The 18,627-nt window shown below is 48.5% G+C and overlaps 2 protein-coding genes across 4 annotated transcripts in view; one reads left to right on the top strand and one right to left on the bottom strand.

Moving 5' to 3' along the window:
- OSTN (osteocrin) overlaps positions 1-3,200 on the top strand; it is a 172,651-nt gene extending 169,451 nt beyond the window's left edge. For 2 of the 3 annotated variants that reach the window (XM_074963342.1, XM_074963340.1), the window contains exon 5: positions 1,041-3,200. The gene's annotated coding sequence lies outside the window, so the exon portion shown is untranslated. The remainder of the gene's footprint in view (positions 1-1,040) is intronic. The other variant, XM_074963343.1, reaches the window with a different exon arrangement.
- A 2,482-nt stretch (positions 3,201-5,682) lies between these two features.
- Positions 5,683-15,667, bottom strand: UTS2B (urotensin 2B). The gene is made up of 5 exons (XM_074962858.1): positions 15,517-15,667; positions 13,157-13,258; positions 9,369-9,406; positions 7,236-7,329; positions 5,683-6,340 (listed from the first exon to the last, which is right to left on the bottom strand). Exons 1-5 carry the CDS (start codon positions 15,617-15,619, stop codon positions 6,315-6,317), a joined length of 363 nt encoding a protein of 120 aa, XP_074818959.1. The 5' UTR covers positions 15,620-15,667; the 3' UTR covers positions 5,683-6,314.
- Positions 15,668-18,627: the final 2,960 nt, after the last annotated feature.

The following is an 18,627-nucleotide window of genomic DNA, read 5'->3' as shown; positions in this document are numbered from 1 at the left end:
AACAAGGGGAAATAGTTTTACTTTGTGTAATGACCCATCCACTCCCAGTCTCTATTCAAGCCTAAGTGAACTGTATCCAATTTGCAAATTAATTCCAATTCAGCAGTCTCTCGTTGGAGTCTGTTTTTGAAGTGTTTTTGTCGAAGAATAGCCACATTTAGGTCAGAAATCGAGTGACCAGAGAGATTGAATTGTTCCCCGACTGGTTTATGAATGTTAAAATTCTTGACATCTGATTTGTGTCCATTTATTCTTTTACGTAAAGACTGTCCAGTTTGACCAATGTACATGGCAGAGGGGCATTGCTAGCACATGATGGCATCTATCACATTGGTAGATGTGCAGGTGAACAAGCCTCTTTACAGTCTTTACGTAAAAGAATAAATGGACACAAATCAGATGTCAAGAATTTTAACATTCATAAACCAGTCGGAGAACACTTCAATCTCTCTGGTCACTCGATTACAGACCTAAAAGTCGCAATATTACAGACTTCAAAAGACTTCAAAAACAGACTCCAATGAGAGACTGCTGAATTGGAATTAATTTGCAAATTGGATACAATTAACTTAGGCTTGAATAGAGACTGGGAGTGGTTGAGTCATTTCACAAAGTAAAACTATTTCCCCTTGTTTATTCCTCCAGCCCCCACCCCTTCCTCAGACGTTCTTGTTAACTGCTGGAAATGGCCCACCTTGATTATCACTACAAAAGGTTTTCTCCCCCCGTCCGCTGGTAATAGCTCATCTTAAGTGATCACTCTCCTTACAGTGTGTATGATAAACACCCATTTTTTCATGGTCTGTGTGTATATAAATCTCCTCACTGTATTTTCCACTTTATGCATCCGATGAAGTGAGCTGTAGCTCACAAAAGCTTCTGCTCAAATAAATTGGTTAGTCTCTAAGGTGCCACAAGTCCTCCTTTTCTTTTTGCTAACTTTGCTTGTCTTTCATAGACCTTTTTAGAATATCTTTGTCTGAGGCTTTGAGTTTATGACTAGGACAATGTAACTTTCACTGCTTTTTTTTTTTCTGCAGGTGCATCTACGCTGGATGATTGATGCTGTATTGGGAATGTCACAGAAATATGGAAGACGCTTCAGAGAGTGTCTTGTCATTGATTAATGATTCAACATTTAAGGAATTGACCTACTGCAAAATCTATTTCACATTGCATTTTACAAACAATAACAGATTCAATCCATCAGATCAGAACATTCTCACAGTGACGTTTTGGTCTGACAATAAAAAGGAACAGAAAATGAGTGTATATAATTTCACTGCATAACCATTTTTTTTTAAACTCATAAAAGTTTCTTATCCTCGCAAGGACTATTAGAATTTTTGAAGAAAAATAAAACTTTTAGAGATGCCAACAGCACTCTATGGAAGGCAGAATTGCTTTGTAAATTTCACTCAAGAGGGTTGGTTATTCGTTTTACTGCTTAAGGGGACAAATCCAGCTTTTATTCAGTCCTTATTCAGGCAAAACTTTTACTGATGTCAGCAGGAGTTTACCTGAATAAAACCCACGTAAATACCTTAGGATTTAGCCTGATACTTGCAGCAATCTTTCCCTTACCTCTGTTGTATCTATGTCATGAATCTTTTCATCTGACAGACTCTGAAAGTTGGTGAGGCTGTTACTTCCCTTACACCTCTGAGCTGATTAGTTCCTTTCACTCCTTCTTGTGCATAACATGGGATGAACTGGAGGTGCCCTCCATGTAGGAGATGATACAGCCCCTGAGCCATCTTCATAGAGCACCTGGCTTTAGCTCCCTGAAGTGTTTAGGGCAAGGAGATTTCACCCCCTCTTCCTTCTCTCACCCTGCAAAACATTACCGGAGCAGAGACGCGGCTCAGTCTCAGAGTTTGGATTTGCATCCTGATCTGATTTTTCCCGAAGCTGGAGGTGTTCAGTGCTGGAATTTGGGTCCAGCACAAAGAAAGGGGAGTCAGCTGGATAGCTCAGATCAGGTCCAAACTCCAAGGGTGATTTGTACCAATCTGTCGTCAGGAATAATCATATAGTGTCATCCAGGAAAGGAACTATGTCAGGAGGGGACCACAGGAGGCTGGGCCATACCTGGGTCTTTCTCTTAGGTGTGACTGAAGCAAGGCAGCAAGCAGCAATGTGCCACAAAACCCAGTTTTAGGCAGGTGGGCTATGGCCTATGTGGAGTAGTGAATTAAGCATCTACCTTCTGATCTCATGTACTACGCAGAGGAGGGAGACTGGCCACAGTAGAAAGTTGGCAGAGTAGGGAGGAATCCGACCAGCTCCCCAAGAGGGGCAATGATGTAAGAAACTAATGTTTAATGACAGTTCCTACCTTACCTCCCCCGCTCCCCGCCCCCCATGACTGGAACTGGAGCTGGTTGAAAACAAGGAATTTTCACAAAAATCTTTATTTTTGTCAACATTTCTCATTGAGAAAACTTCTCGACGTTACAAAGCTGTGGCCTAATAGGATTTCACAGCTGTAGCCTGTCACAAATCTGTACTCCAAGGCTCTTTGACCTTCACAGCTCCAGCGCTCTGCTGTCTGGTGTATCTGCCTTTGCATGGATCGTGGGATGGCATGCACCAATTTTCTCTGTCAGATAGGAAACGATGGGTTTGGCTGTTAGTTCTCTGCCTTTTTTTAAATATAAATGTAGCTATTAGCTTTTAACCACTAACGTTGTAGCATAGTCACAAACGATCACATCCCCAGACTGAAATCTTCAATGTTACAGAAAGACAGCAGGGCTATGCCTGAGACGTGATGAGTCGCCTCATTCATTTACTCCCGTTTTTCTTGGGTCTGCTGAAGTTTGTGTTGAATTCTGCTTATTTCTTTAAACGTGCAGTCTGAGGGGGACGCTCTCCCGGTTACACACCTGGGGAGGCTCAGACTGGAGAGATCCAGAGTTAATGCATTATGTTGGGATGCTAAAACTATGTTACAATAAAATGTACTGTGTAACTATTGGCCAGCGTTAGCCCTTTTCTCTGTTCTAACCACAGATAAATGGTGCGGTCTACAGGCATGTACAGAAATATCTCCACTTTGGAGGAGAACATTGAACATGGGGAAGGAGTGTTCTTTGTTGGTAATAGCATGGAACTGGGAGTCAGGACTCCTGGGTTCTATTCCCAACTGCCACTGGATTGCTTGTTTTACCATGGCCAAATCACATAGCCTCTCTTTGTCTCAGTTCATCCACCAAGGCCTAACTTGAAAGGGTGCTCTGAGGCTTAAATTTGTTTGCAAAGCACTTTTTAAATCCATGGATGAAAAGTCCTACTTAAATAGGAAGCCTTAGGAGGCCCATGAAAGATCTGTGTTAAAACTGAAGAGGAAAGAGTAAGACTGGGCACCATTGCTGTTCTCACAGACAAATCACGCTGGCCAAGGTCTTTGTCCATAGCATGGAAGTTAGCAAACACGAGGTGATGGTACTGTGACATGTACTGTGTAGCAACTTTACCCGTTTTCCTCTGTTCACAAAACCATTCAGCTGCCTTTGTGGGATGTCTGCTAATAAATCAACACAGCTGAACAGAACGTCTTGTGGAAATATGTTTAGAAATTCTTATGTGGGGTCCCTGAGTATCAGGATTCTCAGAGCAACAAATCAGCTCATATTATTGCCACGGACAAAGTGTGGTGATGGTGAGAAAAAACGGCTGTCCAAGTGGTGCCTGAGGGAGATAAAGTTTTCTTTTCTCAATGTTGCAGAGGAAAGTGCAAGAAACTTTACTCAGGGACTAACTTGCCCAAGGAGGCTGTTTCTACTTAACCCAAGGCTGTTGGTGTTGGTTTATACTTTCCTACTCAGTCTCACTGTTCCTTGTGGCAAGATGCTGTCCTGGCAGCCTGCACGCAGCAGGGCATGGAGCTGCTCATTCGAGAGAGATAGGAAGGGGGACAAGCTGCCTCCTATACACCACAGCCTCAATCTGATGGCAAAGACAGGTGTCAAGCCCCTCAGCCTCTCCAGTCAGCTGCCATGAATGCTGGCGCCCAAGCCCCAAAGCCTGCCCCATGGGAACTTGAGAGGTTGCCATTAAAAGGTCAGCAATGAACTCGATGCAAGAATCACTGGCAGGGGTTCTCCGGCATGTGTGATGCAGGAAATCAGAGTAGATGATCCTAACGGGTCCTTCTGGCCTTAAATATCTATAAATTTAGTAACATTTACCACACCATGGTATCTCATATTGATCACTGCAGCTACCTAAGTACAGGGAAATACGCAGTACCTCAGATGCTGCCATGTGGGTAAACACCAACCATGTAATAGTTACAAACATTTGATTCCCTTTGCAGACTCTCTATTCCTCATGCTGCTGTGGACACGGCCAGGCTGCAGAACCCAGCTGGCATTTGCTATTCTGGCCGTTAGAAAACCTGGCTCGTCACTGGTGAACCTGCACTCAGTTGAGCTGAAAGCCAGTGAGAGGCAGAAATATAGAACCCTGAACAGGTCCCCAAATTATTGTGACTACACTACTCTTTTAAGAGAGCTATTGCTCTCAAGAATGGGCTGTGGTTATTCCTGTCTCCCTGGCTTTTGTGATAACAGAGAACAACAAATGAAGGCACATTTACATAGAGATACTGAATATGTATCCATAATCAGCAGGAGAGGGGTAAGATTCAGGGTTCAAGTCCCAAAGAGTTAACTTTCGCAGCACAATGTACTTTGGGTGTGATCAAACTGAACTAATGTATGCAAACTGCTAATATATGCCAAGTACATCGACATTTGATGTGTGCCAGGTTCGGCATCATAACAAGACATGTAGTTCCCCTGTTCTTGAAGAACCTCCAAGCTGTTGGTGTAAACATGCACCTTTTGCCAGAGCCCAGGCAGCTGGTGTAGGATAATAACTGATGCTTTGTGGGAAAGTGGTGTTTATGAAGAATGTGTACCAGGCAACCTGCAGTTAAATACTATGGCTAGACAGGCCTGGAGACACATGTCCAATTATAGCCCAAATCATTTCACTCATCCATACTGCAAAGCCAAATTCTGTTCTTATTTATCTTACTGGGAATCCAATGTTAACTCTATTGGCTTCAGCAGAGTGATCCTGGATTTACACTTGGGAATATGGCCCAGGAACTGGATGTATTTCATTTGCAAATAATTTTAAAAAATATTCTCCTCCTTGGTTAGTTGAAGAAGTGCCACTTTCAGATGAATGCCTGCAGCAGCAGTATGATGTTTTGTGAATTCTATGCGTGTGGGTATAGTTACGGGGCAGAGGGTGAAGCCAGGAATGGGTAAAGCCTGGGTGAAGTCCACCCATGTGAGTCACAACCCTCGGTAGGTTGGCACTCAAAGAAGTTGGACCAGTGGCTTAGCACTGGGGCTTCATCTCTGACACGGAAGTGCACTGATTCCCAAACCTGGTCAAAGGAAGCAGCTGCTACTTTTGTCACTGTTGAATACCCGGCTAGATAAACCCTTGGTCTATTCCACTGTGGCCATTTCTATGCGAAATTGAACACATGCATCGAGTATGCAAGCGCGAGTATGGAGGGAAGAACAGACCTGGACACCTGGGCCATGCTAATGCAGGAGAAAGAAAACATCAGGGGACTCTGTGAAATATAAATTGGCATTTTACCTTTATTTGACTTATATCCTAAAGGAGCCGGAATTCTGGCCCTTTTCTCCCCTAAAGTAAAGACTGCAGGATACACACACTGCACGCCGACAGGACACAAATAGAGACAACACTACAAAGCTGTGGCAACAAGCCAACCAAATCCGTACAATGCACTCAGCCCGCTATTATTCGCCTTGTCAGTTAAACGGCAAACACCTCCCCTCCCAGCTCCAGGCCTGCCACCACCTCAGGAGATGGGTGGTGCCGTTGTCCTGGGCCCAGGTTTAGAAGGGGAATGGGACCACTGACACCACAGTGAATAGCAGCTGCAAAGGGCATTCCCCTCTCACACTCAGGGGGGCCAGGGGAGGGTGAGGCACTAGGAGGACCTGGAGAAAAGAGGAGTGGAGGAAAAGTGGAGGGATAAGAGCAAATCGGTGATATGCTGAAAGGAGACAGGGTAGGCAGATGCTATAAAAATGGAACGGGAGAGGAGTATGAGGGAAGAAGGGGTGAAATGTTGGAACTTCCCGGTCTTGTCCGAATTCCTGTCAATCCTGACTGCGGCCCTGCCTAGCTCCTCGCTGGGAAAAGCACCCAAGGGAGCAGCACGATGAAGGTACAGAAGATACGTTAACACAGTGACGCCACAGCGAGGCAATTCAGGGCCGGCCTGCTCTCTCTCTTCCAATCCCAGCGGGGCTTCACACGCAGTATTTCCAAAAGCAGGCTAGGGAGGCCAGGAGAGAAAGAGAGATGTTAGGAAACAGTCTTGCAGGTGCAAGCTCATGTAAAACTCGACTGGAGGTAGGCAGCCGTCCTGCATTCTTGGCAGGGGGAATGGACTGAATGACATCTTAGATCTTGGCCTCCTCTAATTCATTGTATTCTTGGTTAATTTCCATGTCCTTCCTCACTGTTTCTCAGCCACACAAACAATTGCTCCTTGTTTTGCCCATATGGAGACACAGGAGAGCAGTGACCTTGGCAAAGGGGACACGTTTTCACTATCAGCTTGTGTAATGTGGGCCGACTCACTCTGCAAAAAAAGAGGTTTCTGCAGAATTGAGAGCCGGGATGTACCAAATAACTCCAAATCCTCTCCTGACTGAAAAGAGACATCTGCTGCAAGGCTGCTTGAAGTTTCCAAATGAATTTTAGAAGCACTTAAAGGATCCCTGGAGTGGTTCCAGTTGCTAAAATTCCTTTATACATGAGGACCTTCAACAGAGCTATTCCTTACAGCCTGGGCTCCACAGTTCCTTTATGAACCAACAAGCTCTTAAAAGCTTCTGATTTTCCACCAAAATAGGACCATTTTAGGATGCTGCCAAAGCCCCTTAAACTATCAGAAGCAAATGGAAATGTGGACAGTCAGCTCAGGCTAGAAGGAGATCCTGCTGCTAGTCAACAAGGCTGATTAATTAGCGAGCAACGGCAAGGCCCGTAGATGCCCAGCTGGTGACAATGGATGGCTGAGCTCTGTTTGCCTTGGGGTTCTCAGCATATCTGCTATCGGCCCCCGGGGTGCAGAGAGAAAGCCCTAAAGGGAGCAGGCGGGCAGGAGGGCTACAAGCAGATAGATCTCAGGGGCTCACAGAGGTGGCTCTAAAACCAAAACCCACCACGTTTGTCAGGGTGTGATGGCAGCAGGCCCGCCTCGGCGTAGGCCTCCTCAGAGCCTTCCCCAGCCAAAAGCTCCTCCTTTAACTTCTCCAGCTGTTTGGAACAAGCACAAGGTTAGATTAACCTCTCCTGACCCACCCCCAGCCCTTCTCCCGCGAGCCACCCACCCACCTATCACTACATAGAGTGCCACCGCCTTATTCCTCTTGCCGCTGTGGCTTTGATATCCTCTCCTCATTTTCCACGCTCGTCTCCCGTTCACTTTCCCTTCTGGCAGCAGTGACCCTGTGGCACTGGTTTCTCTGTGGCAGGGATTCCATGTTAAGGGCCGTTCTTTCCCTCTTCTAGAGGCGAGGGCCATCCGCGGCAAGGAGACACTGTGCTTCTGCTCTGGCAACATAGCTCTCAGGAAGCCAGATCCTAATATCCCAGATCTCTGGGAAAGGTCCCATCTGAATCAGGGCACTGTGCTGGGGCCCGTCTCTATCCCAGTCGCAGCTAGGTGTGATATAGTGACACATGGCAGAGGCAGGTTGGACTGAGAGTCAGGAGACCTGGGTTCTATTCCCAGATCTCCCATGACCTGCCATGTGATCATGGGTGAGTCACTTCCACTCCCTGTGCCTCAGTTTCCCCTCACACGCTTTCTCTCCTGTCACAGGCTGGCTGGCCCTTTGAGGCAAGCTGAGCTCAGTCATGCCCATGATTTAGCAGCTAAGCCTAACCAATGAACTTGAAACATAAGGGTGGATCTGTGATGGCAGCTGGTTGCAATTGACTTAATTAGCTGCGGAGGTGAAGCCAGGAGATTGCTAGTTAAAGCTGGGAACTCAGCAGAGGGAGGAAGACCCAGGAGGAAGGAACAAGCAGGAGAGCCTGAGGAAGTCAGGCTGAGTTTCCCCATTGAGCAGAGTAGGTTCCTGTGGGGGGGATCTCTGAGATGTGGCCTAAAAGGAGCAGGGAGATCCTCAGAGGTAAGCTGCTGGCATGCCTGGTGAAGGGAAGCAGCGGGGCAGTCCTGCTGGGGAAGAAGCAAGAGAAGAGAAGCTCTGCAGGGTCAGGAGATGCAGAGAACTTCCGTGGCGCCCGAGGGGCCAGAAGAGCTGCTAGTCTGGGCATTTGATTTGGACTTTAAGTTGGATGCCTCTTCTGTTACCCTGGAAGGGGAGTGAACTGTCATGTGACGTGGCCGGAGGGCTGAGGCCCAGAAAACAGAGAGGGAGAGGAGAGAAGACACCGGCTGGGACTAGCCATCACAGCCACCGAACTGGCCACCGAGGGGTAAGAGACCAAGCTCCCTGCACTGCCATGTCCCTAGAGGTGAGGGCGCCTGCTTACACCAGCCTTGTCTGCTTAGACCCTCCGCTCTCTGGTGCAGGGACTGTCGCTCACAGTGGGGTGGGTCACCCAGCAAAATGGAGACATGCTCCTGGCGTAGGCCTCGAAGTGCTACTGCGACACAAACAATCATCATAAAGGACCTGGGAAAACTCAGATTAGCAGAAGGACTTTGTGCTCTGGTCCTGTCTCTAATCTGAACCAGTCCTCCCACCCATAGCTCCTTGGTGTGACCCAGTGATGGGATTAAACATGACAAAGCAGCAGCTCCTGCCTCTGTAGCTAGTCCCTTCTACCTCTCCCCTGGGAAGGGTTTCCCTCTTCTGGGAACTTTTTTCCCCAGCGTGCCTTTCCAGATGCTGGCCCTTTAAATATGGCCGAGATGGGTCACTGTTGCAGCCTAAACAATGTTCTCTGCTAGCTTGCTCCCAATGCAAAGCTGATGGTGGACTCTCCATCACTGGCCACTTTTCAATCACCATTGGATGTTTTTTCTAAAATATCTGCTCTGGGAGTTACTTTGGGGAAGTCTTAGGGCCTGTACTATGCAAGCGGATCATAATGGTCCCTTCTGGCCTGGCAATCTATGAATGTATTTCTTCCATCAGGTGAGTATTTTAAACCCCTGCTGTGCTTTCCTCTTCCTGAGGAGACGGCCCGTTCTCACGCTGGGGCACTGAAATCCAGGAAAACAGGCCGGGGATCGCAATGTACCCACGAGTCCAGTCTGGGTATTATTGACACACTAATGGCTTTTGTCCCATTTGCTCCGCATCAATGCATGCGCCTCTCACCTGTTCAAGTTCTTCAAATTTCTTTGCCAGCTCCAAGCCTGGAATAAGAACACAGGTAGTGTAAATATCTGTAATGCTTCCTGAAACCCCCATGAGAAGGAATTTCCTCATTCACCCTTTATAAGTGCAAGGCCTCTTTACCATTGCATTCCTACTTAGCCCTGAAAATATAGGTTAGTTGAAAACCCAACAGAAGAGTTGGCATTCCCTACAAGTTCTATAGGACTTTCCCTTAATGCTAAATAAAAAAGGCGGCAGGTTGTCATGTTTGTTTTGTAACTTATAAAACATACCTGATGGGTACAAATATAACAGCTAAAATACGGTCATGTACTGGCCAGTGCCAACTCAGCAGCTCTCCATCACCTTGGATGGGCAAAAGCCAGAACAAATGGGCCTAGCCCCAGGCCCTGAAGGCCGGTAACTCAGGCTTTGTCAGATTAAAGCAACAGGGGAATTATGTATCTATGATTAAGTGACCAGAGCAGGAGAGAGCCAATGCAGTCGCCATCACGGTTATGCTGGAGAGCGTCGGTGCCTCCCAGCACCCGTGTCTTTGATTATTGGCAATCACAGACCTTGCTGTGGCCGATCCACATCTAACCACCCTTCACTCAGGATCAATGTAAGTGTGAGGAGGTGTCCACCCCACACAGGCCCGGAAGGGGTTAAGGTGCCCAGGCAGAGCCGGGGAGCAGGGAGTTGATTGCATGCAGGTTCAGCTGGGCAGGAACACGCGGGGCCGATCAAGCCAGGAAGCTGGCAATAGACGGGCTGCTGCTGGGAAAGGGTCCGTCACTCCCTGGGAAGAGGGAGGAGTGTTTGAGCAAGGAGGGGAACCAGGAGTTGTTGGACGCAGGCCAGGAAAGGAGCAGTGAGGGCTGGGAGAGGAAAGCCCAGGACTACTGGGTGTAGGGCCCCTGGACTGGAATCCAAAGCAGTGGGTGAGCCCGGGTTCCCCTACCAGCCACCGGCATAGACCAGGCAGGGGGCAGTGAATGGGAAGACTGCCTGGGTCACTGTGGGAGGGGCAGAGAATTGAAGGACTGTACCCCACAAGGGGGACACTGAGTGCCCCGGCCAGAGGGCTGAGTCACAAAGAGGACGCTGCGGTGCCTGGAACAAGAGGAGAGCTGGAGACGTGGTGTGGTGGCATGTGACCACGGAAGGGTCGTCGACCTTGAGAGCTAATCCCCAGAGTGACCAGGAGGAGGTGCCAGACAAGCCACGAGTGGTGCACCCCGGGACAGTAAGAAGCAATTAAGCGCCTTGATGGAGCAACCTAGCTAACACAATAGAAAACACTGCCCAAGGGGCGAGGCTACGTGCAAGGCCAGTCAGAAGCTGAGCTGTGTGGGCAGAGGTGTTTCCCTGGGTGTTCAGTGCAAACACGGCAGCTGTGCGTGGGGCCTGTCTACAGAGCCTTTGCCGGTACAGCTAGGCCAGCAAAGCCCCCTCCTGGAGACGCAGCTTAGGCCAGTGAAAGGAGTTCTGCGGGCCCAGCTACACCCGCTCCCCAAATGACATTAGATATGCTGCCAAAAGCACTCCTCTGTTGGTAGAGCTACACCGAGGGCTTTTCCCCACGCCTAGATGACCTGTCAATGTCAGCAGGACTTTGTAGCGCAGACCAACCCTGAGAGAAGCAGAAAAGTGGCCAGAAAGCCAGGAGACATCCAGAGAAGCGCTGGTAACGTGGCCTTGAGAGGAAGCCAAGAGACAGAGCTTCTTTTGGGCAGAGTGCTGGTTGGAAAGATGCATGGAACCGTGGGGCCAGAAACTATCTGTTGCTGTTTGTTCTTACTGCATTCAGGGAAACAGGCCTTTGTACAGAAAATAGACAGGATTGCACCAAAGAAACGTCTGTTTCCACCATCAATTTCTTCCCCTAATGGAGACAACCTGCAAGACTCAGAATATTGGCTAACTGCTTGGGCCAAAAGGGACAAGAAAAGACATAAAGCCAATACATTATATCAGTCTTGATTTAAAAGACAGCATGGTCCAGTGGGAATTAAGAGAGCTGGCTTCTATTCCTGGCTCTGCCTCCTGTGACCCCTTGGACAAATCCCTTTCAGGCTCTGTGACCCGCTTTTCACATCAGCGAAACAGAGTCTGCAAAAGTTCTCCGAGCTCTAGGGATGAAAACTGCTACCTAAGCGCTTACGATTGTTACTGCCACACCCATCCACGCGTTGCGGCATTTCGGGCGTTTGCTTTGGCTCCAGTTCCCACAAGCCAGCGGGCTGGCCAAGGACTGCGGCATCCCGAAAATGAACAGCAGCTGACATTGGAACAGACGGTCTCGGGGGAGAACAAAAAAGGCTAATTTACTGACGACACTTTGCCTGGGTGGAAAGCCTCTGCCTATGCTTCCCTCGGAGATTAATTGTTGGCAGTTGCCCGGCATAAAATGAAGTCTGCCTCTAGGAGTAATAAATACACTGACCCATAACCCTGTTCGTTCTTGAATGCATCCCATTTGTAAGCTGAATTCCTTCATTAGCAGAACTTAATCGGTTTGCTTTGCAGGATCATTCAGCCATTCAGAACTACGGCTGCCTCACTGAGTTTAGCAGAGGGAAGGGTGGAGACCATTGCAGTCCTTGGGGCATTTTGTCCCTGCTTATCCCTGTGCTTTCCTGTTTTCATCTGAATTGTCACTGTGTAGAGAACACAGCACAGTCCTGCTCTAAGACCTACGCTGCCGGTGAGAACCCATCCATTGACTTCAATAGGCTTTGGACGGGGCCCTCAGTGAGCAAATGTTATCTCATAAGTTTTAATGATGCTCCCTCCTTTTATGCCATGAGAAGTCTCACGATACCCTGCTGCATTCTGGGGTTGGGATCCTGCCGAAATCGACAGGAAGGCCTGGAGCCCTTAGAATTACACTCTCTGGTTTTTGGTCACGTCAGATCTCACGGGTGGGATAACGCCCCACGTGATAGCTTAGTGCCTCCGGTCCCTGCCAAACCAGAACTGCAAAGGGATGGATCAGCAAGAAAAATCCCATTGGCTGAACTTTTCCCAACTTTAACAATAAGTCAGGTTCTGATGGGCATTCCCCCTGGTTCTTAGCTCATCCAGAGAAACCTTACTAAGCGTGGACTCCGGCTGAGCCCGATCACCTCTTTGCTCTCTGTAAAGCAACTACCCTGGTTATAAATGATGATCAACTATTTGTGTGAGCTCCTGGTGAAGATCTTGCCTAAGTTTTAACATTCCAGCCAGACCCTGAGCTGCATCCGAGGGCTGCTAGTTGCGGCATGGGGGAGGGGGTGTCAAAAGTGGCTTCCCTCCCCTCGACCCGGGGCTTGCTCTGAGCGGGACCAGTCTGCTGGCACAGGATAGAGCTCTTTCTAGCAGCCAGGGATCGCTGGGGTGCAGGGACGCTTCCGTCAGGCTTCCTGGTCACTAGCCATGCCACTTGTGTCTGCTACGGGGACGTGGGGGGCTGTAGAAGCGTCTACGGCAATTCAGAGCCACCTGAGAATCCCCCTGTGCTGCAGGAGCCTCCGGGGGCCAGCTAAGATGGCTTCAGGTCAGACTTGCAATGGAAAAGCAGCATCAAGTAACCCCAGTGTACCAGACGGTCTGATCCACTGCGTGTAGGTGCCAATCCTACAGGGTGCTGAGCGGGCTCCACTCCCATAGCAAGCCGTGGTAATTCGGGTGCTCAGCCCTGAAGGATCAGGCCCTTAGTATTCAAATAAACAAAGCTCCCTCCAGGGAGATGGGAGATGGGAGATGGGATCGATGAGCGTGTCGCCCGCCCCCGCACTTACTGCTGTCCGCTGGTTGCCTCCAGCCGAGCTTTTGGTTAAGCAGCAGAGTCATCAGCGCGTCTTGGTGGTTGGTGTCTCCTCTCTCCAGAAACCCTGGGCTTTCTGCAGCACATAAAACACCTCTCTCAGGCTGGGATGCCGGGACGAATGGGTTCCCCAGCACAAGACTGGAGGGAAAGAAATCGCTGCTGCATAATGGCAGGTTGGGAGGGATGGGGGGCAGGGAGAGGGAGATGTCCTGGGGGTGTGTGTCTCCCACGGGTGGGTGGGGGTTGCAATCCTCACCCTCAGCCCCAGCAGAGCTGCTTCATGGCTGCTACTGCTTCTAACAGGTCCTGGTCAACGTGGTCCCTCCCTGTTACGCAGAGGGGAGTCAGACAGTTGCATTGCCTAGTCCGTCACCACTCACTGGGGACTCCCTCCCCCCTGCCCCCCCCAGATGCCCCCCCAGAATCGCACTGGAGCTGGGGAGGAGCTGGGACTCCATCCAGCCTGTCTCCCCGAGACCAATACAGGGGTGATCCCTGGCGCACACTTACTGGAGTTCCCTCCAGCCTAGACGTAAGAGCCCCACCTCTTACTAACTCCCATGCTGTGCTTGAGATGCACACAGCACAGGTGACAAAAAGCCTTTGTGTTCGCCCAGTCTAGGGCCAGCCACGGGGCAGCCTGGCCTCAGAGCTAATCCTGTCCGCCCATGGGGCCAGGGACTGTTCCAGGTGCCAGGCAGGGCCAGCCGGTATGGATAGCCAAGACATACCTTCATTTTCCTCGGAAAGCCTCCTGGGCTGACTCTAGGCCACCCGGGGATTCCCTGTGCACAAGGGGAATCCTCCCAGAGCCTGTTAAATCAACTGCCTGCTGCCAGAAAGGGGACAAGGCCCCCTGTGAAACCTCCAGGCAGAGCGTTCTCTGTATTGCTCCCTTAGCGAGGGTGGGGAGTCGCTGCTCCCTGGAAAGATTCTCTCCAAACCCCACGGATCCACCAATATCTGATCACTGGACAGTCACCATAGACCAGGGCCGTATGCACCGAGACCCTGTAGTACTGCAGAGACCAGGACCTCCCAGCACGGCCCAGCCGGTCTGATTTATAGCCTGAAGCGAGGAGTCGGGCGCACAGTCAGCGTTAACTTTTGCGAGGCAAGCAGTGGGGACAATGCATGGAGAGTGCCCAGGCTCCAAACCCATTTCAGATCCCAAAGCTATGGAGGGGCTCATGTAGAGACCATAGACAGGCAAGAATGGTGCCAGAGGAACAGCACTCTTCTCTTCCTGATCCTCCAGGCTCCCGTTCCCTCCGCACATGGAGATGAGGGGCAATCATTTTACCAAAGTGGCTTCACCCTTATCTAACCCTGATGGTCTTAAAGCAAAACATACACACAGTGGCCAACCCATTATTATTATAGCTGATCTCATGGAGCCTAGTGGAGGCTTAGGAGGTGTGGGACGTCTGTTTAGACACAGCTGCATAAATCTGGGGGAGCTGAGGAGCTGTGCCTACTCTGATGATCATAAATGCTGGCCAAATTCGTCCCTGGCATGGTACCTTGACTGGTGTCACTGGGCCTGATCCTCATCTCAGTTGCAAGCTGGAATTAACCCCCTGGAATTTAGCGGAGTCACAAGAGGGATGTGTTTATCATGGTGAGTTTAAAGAGGATTTGGGTTATGATGATTTTGAGGCATGTTGGAGTTTGCTTTAGAAAAAAAATACAGATGCACAATCAAAATAAAAGGCGTTATTACAAAACCAACCAGGCAGTAGACGAGGAAAAATCAATTTAAAAGCAATGTTATTTTCAAGCTGATATTTGGCTGCTCGTTTCCCCCTCACAGGCTCTGTAACAAAGAAGATTAATGACACCATTTCCCTGCAGAATAAGTGCAAGCCAAGACACACTTAAGTTACTAAAAGAAGAACAGGTGAAAAAGAAGCCACCTTGGCTAAAATGTCTAGCGCTGACACCTAGGACCTGGCAGATCTTGTACGTTCTGTGTCAGGACCATCACTGGGTAATGCCAGGACATTTTTTTCCCTAAGAGATTTTCTTTATGAATAGCAAGAGACATTCTCATCAGAAGCATCCCTTCCGATTTGACACTGTCACTGTTCAATGTGATGTATTATACAGCCAGAAACGGACATAGGGATGGTTATAGGTCACACGAATAGAATGAGACCTCTCAGTCGCTCACATGTGGAGTAGAGTGAGGTAGTAATGGGTAAACTTATGTCCTTCCCATGTGAAAATCAATGCTGTAGGGTTGTGTCAAGCAGAAAGGAAAATCCCCCAACCAACCAACCAGCAGAGATAAGTACCTACCTGCGTCATCTAGGCTGAGTTTCAGCTTACCTTGTAGTGCAAGAGGTTTTCCATGTGCAGACGGTATCGACAGCATTGTGGAGAAAACAGTTAGGACCCCAAGGCAGAGCTGGACTGAACAGATTTTGTCCATGTTCCCGCCACCCAAAAGAACTCTTCCTTCACGCTCGATGGAGGACTTCAGTGCAACCCGGCTCCAGAGGAGCTCACTTTTAAAAGCCAGTGAATGTGCAAGGATTACAAATGGTCTTTGGAGGAGGGGGAGAAAAAAATCTTCTGAAATATAATTCAACCTGTCAATATGATTCACTCCTTGGATAATGGACAGATCAACCCAGGAACAGACGTCATAAGGAACCCGGTCAATATGTCTCTTATCTGACCAATCCAATGAATGTTCCCTCTCACACACACACGCGCGCATCCATATACAGGTTCTGTGACTCTATTACAGAAATGTATTCCGTGAGCTGGCTCGAAGGGAGCTTTGCAATTTATTATTGTACTCTCCCGCGCCTCTGCTAATTAACCTGAGATGTAGAAAGTGCCAGAATGGTGGAGGGGAAGACAGGGCTGTTCATTTAATTTAACTGATTGCTGGCACTCAGGTGCATTGCTCCATCACAATGACTTTGTTGAGCATTGGCTTTATCATCAACTGGCAAAACGCTGCATTTGATTGCAGGGTAGAGTTTAGGCTGGGGGTAACATTTGACATCAGATATGAAATTCAACAAAGAGGAGCCAGATCCCTTCAGTTTTGTCCATTCGGGAGAAGGAAGGGTGTTTGGATGATCCATTTTATTGGGCAAATGCCTATATTTTATTAAGATAAAATGTGGTAGGATGCACTGTGCAACCTTTCAGTGTCTGTTTTAGGGGTCTGGCTCCATCTTGTTTGGCTTGTATGTATTGCCTTCCAAGCTCTCTCAGTGATCTGTTAGTAATTTTCTACTACAACTTTATGAGACCAAGAAAGAGGCTGCAAGAACAACCGTCCCGGTAAAACTCTGTTCTCAGCCCCTGCTACGTCCCCCGAGTGACACTGCAAAGATGAGCTGCAGAACTGAGTCACTCACAGCCTGCACTCGCAACAAGCTGATGTGGACGCACGGTGCCACTGACTCACCTGATCTTCTTGGCTGCCGCACACTGTCCCGAATTGCCCATCTCACTCCGCCTCATGCTGCCTGCAATTAGCATTCACTGGAAGGCAATATTGACTTGGAGTTGGGATTTCTGGGTTTTGTTTCCCAGCTCGGCCAACGACTTGTTGCGTGACCTTGAACAAGTCACTTGTGATGCCCCAGCTACCCAGCTATACAATGGGGACTAAACAAATTAATGCTGGTGAAGCCCTTTGAGATCTTTGGGTGCACAGTGCTATTTAAGTGCAGAAAATGACAGCGGTTGCTCATGAGAATGAGTGACAAATAGCACTGGCTTCTGCTAGACATATAGGCCTGACCCCACAAGATGCTCTTTTGCAAGGTGCCGGTGGGCCTCAGCTCCCACTGAAGTCAATGGAAGTTGCATTGACAATTGCAGAATTGGGACAATAGTACACGAAGGTCATGTAGTGCACATTTCCCTCTTGATCTTGATTTGCTGCACCCCTGCTTTCTATACCACTGCCCAGGCTCACCTGAGCAGACGTGGGCAATTGTGCTGGATTGCACTGAAGTTCTGTGATGGGAAGGGCACGACTATAGCTGGGATGACAGCATCTTTATTTTCAGCTGTGCCCTGTCCCAATGCAATCAGTCTTCTAGGGCATGTGCAAACCATTATCCTCTAGCCAAATGAGATGCAACATGGAGGGGAGGGATAGCTCAGTGGTTTGAGCATTAGCCTGCTAAACCCAGGGTTGTGAGTTCAGCCCTTGAGGGGACCATTTAGGGATCTGGGCCAAAAATTGGGGATTGGTCCGGGGGTTGGACTAGATGACCTCCTGAGGTCCCTTCCAACCCTATGATTCTCTGGCTTTGGCAGGACTATAAAGCTAGAGGGAAAATCAATCTGTCTTTTGGGGTGCTGACAGAAGGTAGTGACTAGGCTGATTCCCAGGACCAGAGAAGCTGAAAGTTATCCTGCAACTCAATTATGATATGAGTGTGTTTAGCATCTTATTAACTGGCCACCTGGAGGCCTAGATTTCAAACAAGGACAATGTCAATTACAGCTGGTTGAATTTATTTTATTTTATTTTATTTTGGTCAAAAAGTAATTTAAATGAAAATGACTTCTGGTCAAAATGGAGATACTTCATTTTTGATGACATTTTCTGAGTTTGTTTAAATGAAAATTACCAATAGCTGAAAAAAATGTAGGTTTTCAATTTGGAGTTTTCAATAACGAACAAACAAAGAAAAACAACCTGCACAAACCTGAAAAATTCCTGCAAGAAAATTTTTCAAAACTTCCTGCAAAATATTGGTATTTTCCCACTAGCTCTAATTCTGATCTTTCAGAGACCAAACAAACCAGGACTTTCTCCATCATCAGAAGTTAGTGCATCAGCTGAGTGTGATATCTATCCCCTCACTGCCTCTGAAGCTATTATTCCATTCAGACATGAGAAATCCCACATTATCCTGTGAGCACATCCCCTGATAACACACAAGTTAGCATATGTCACCAGTTTGCCTAAGATCAGTTTAATACATAACAAGTGATTCTCAGGCTGAAATAGTACCACCTTAAGCAGGAACTCACTGTGGATGTTACAACCTTATCAATTATAGTTCAGACTCAAACCACCCTTTTAGAGGGAAGGGTCAGCTACAGAAACACTCGCGGCAGCTGGTTTTCTGGCCCCCTCTCAGCTTGTCTCCAGACCTGGTGTAGAACTGAGTCTTGTATTGATATCAATGGTGGCTGCTGCTCTCCTGGTGATAGGTCTGAGTAAGGTGTCTCTGCTGAATCCATTTGTCAGCAGCCCTTGGTACCAATGAGGCTTTGCTGACGTTTTGTAGTATCTTGTAGAAGGATGCTGGAAAAGCTCCTCGCTGGGGTTTGCTCTTTCATTGCAGAGAATTCCAGGGAGGTAGCACTGGGCTGCTGCGACCATTTAGTTGCCCAAAGTGTCCTCGCATCTGTGGTGCCACCTCTCCAACATTGGGCATGTGGGGTCTGGTGCGG

Source organism: Natator depressus, chromosome 9 (assembly GCF_965152275.1).
Source record: "Natator depressus isolate rNatDep1 chromosome 9, rNatDep2.hap1, whole genome shotgun sequence".
NCBI classification, from domain to species: Eukaryota; Metazoa; Chordata; order Testudines; family Cheloniidae; genus Natator; species Natator depressus.
The sequence above is the reverse complement of the archived record's forward strand: the minus strand, read 5'-3'. Positions and strand labels throughout refer to the sequence as shown.

Excerpts from the sequence above, each read along its gene's own strand:
- UTS2B (XM_074962858.1), bottom strand. The coding sequence starts at position 15,619 with ATGGACAAAATCTGTTCAGTCCAGCTCTGCCTTGGGGTCCTAACTGTT. Across the intron at positions 9,407-13,156 it reads GAGGCAACCAGCGGACAGCA|GCTTGGAGCTGGCAAAGAAA; the intron begins GTAAGTGCGGGG and ends TTCTTATTCCAG. Across the intron at positions 6,341-7,235 it reads ATCACACCCTGACAAACGTG|CCTGCTTTTGGAAATACTGC; the intron begins GTGGGTTTTGGT and ends TGGCCTCCCTAG.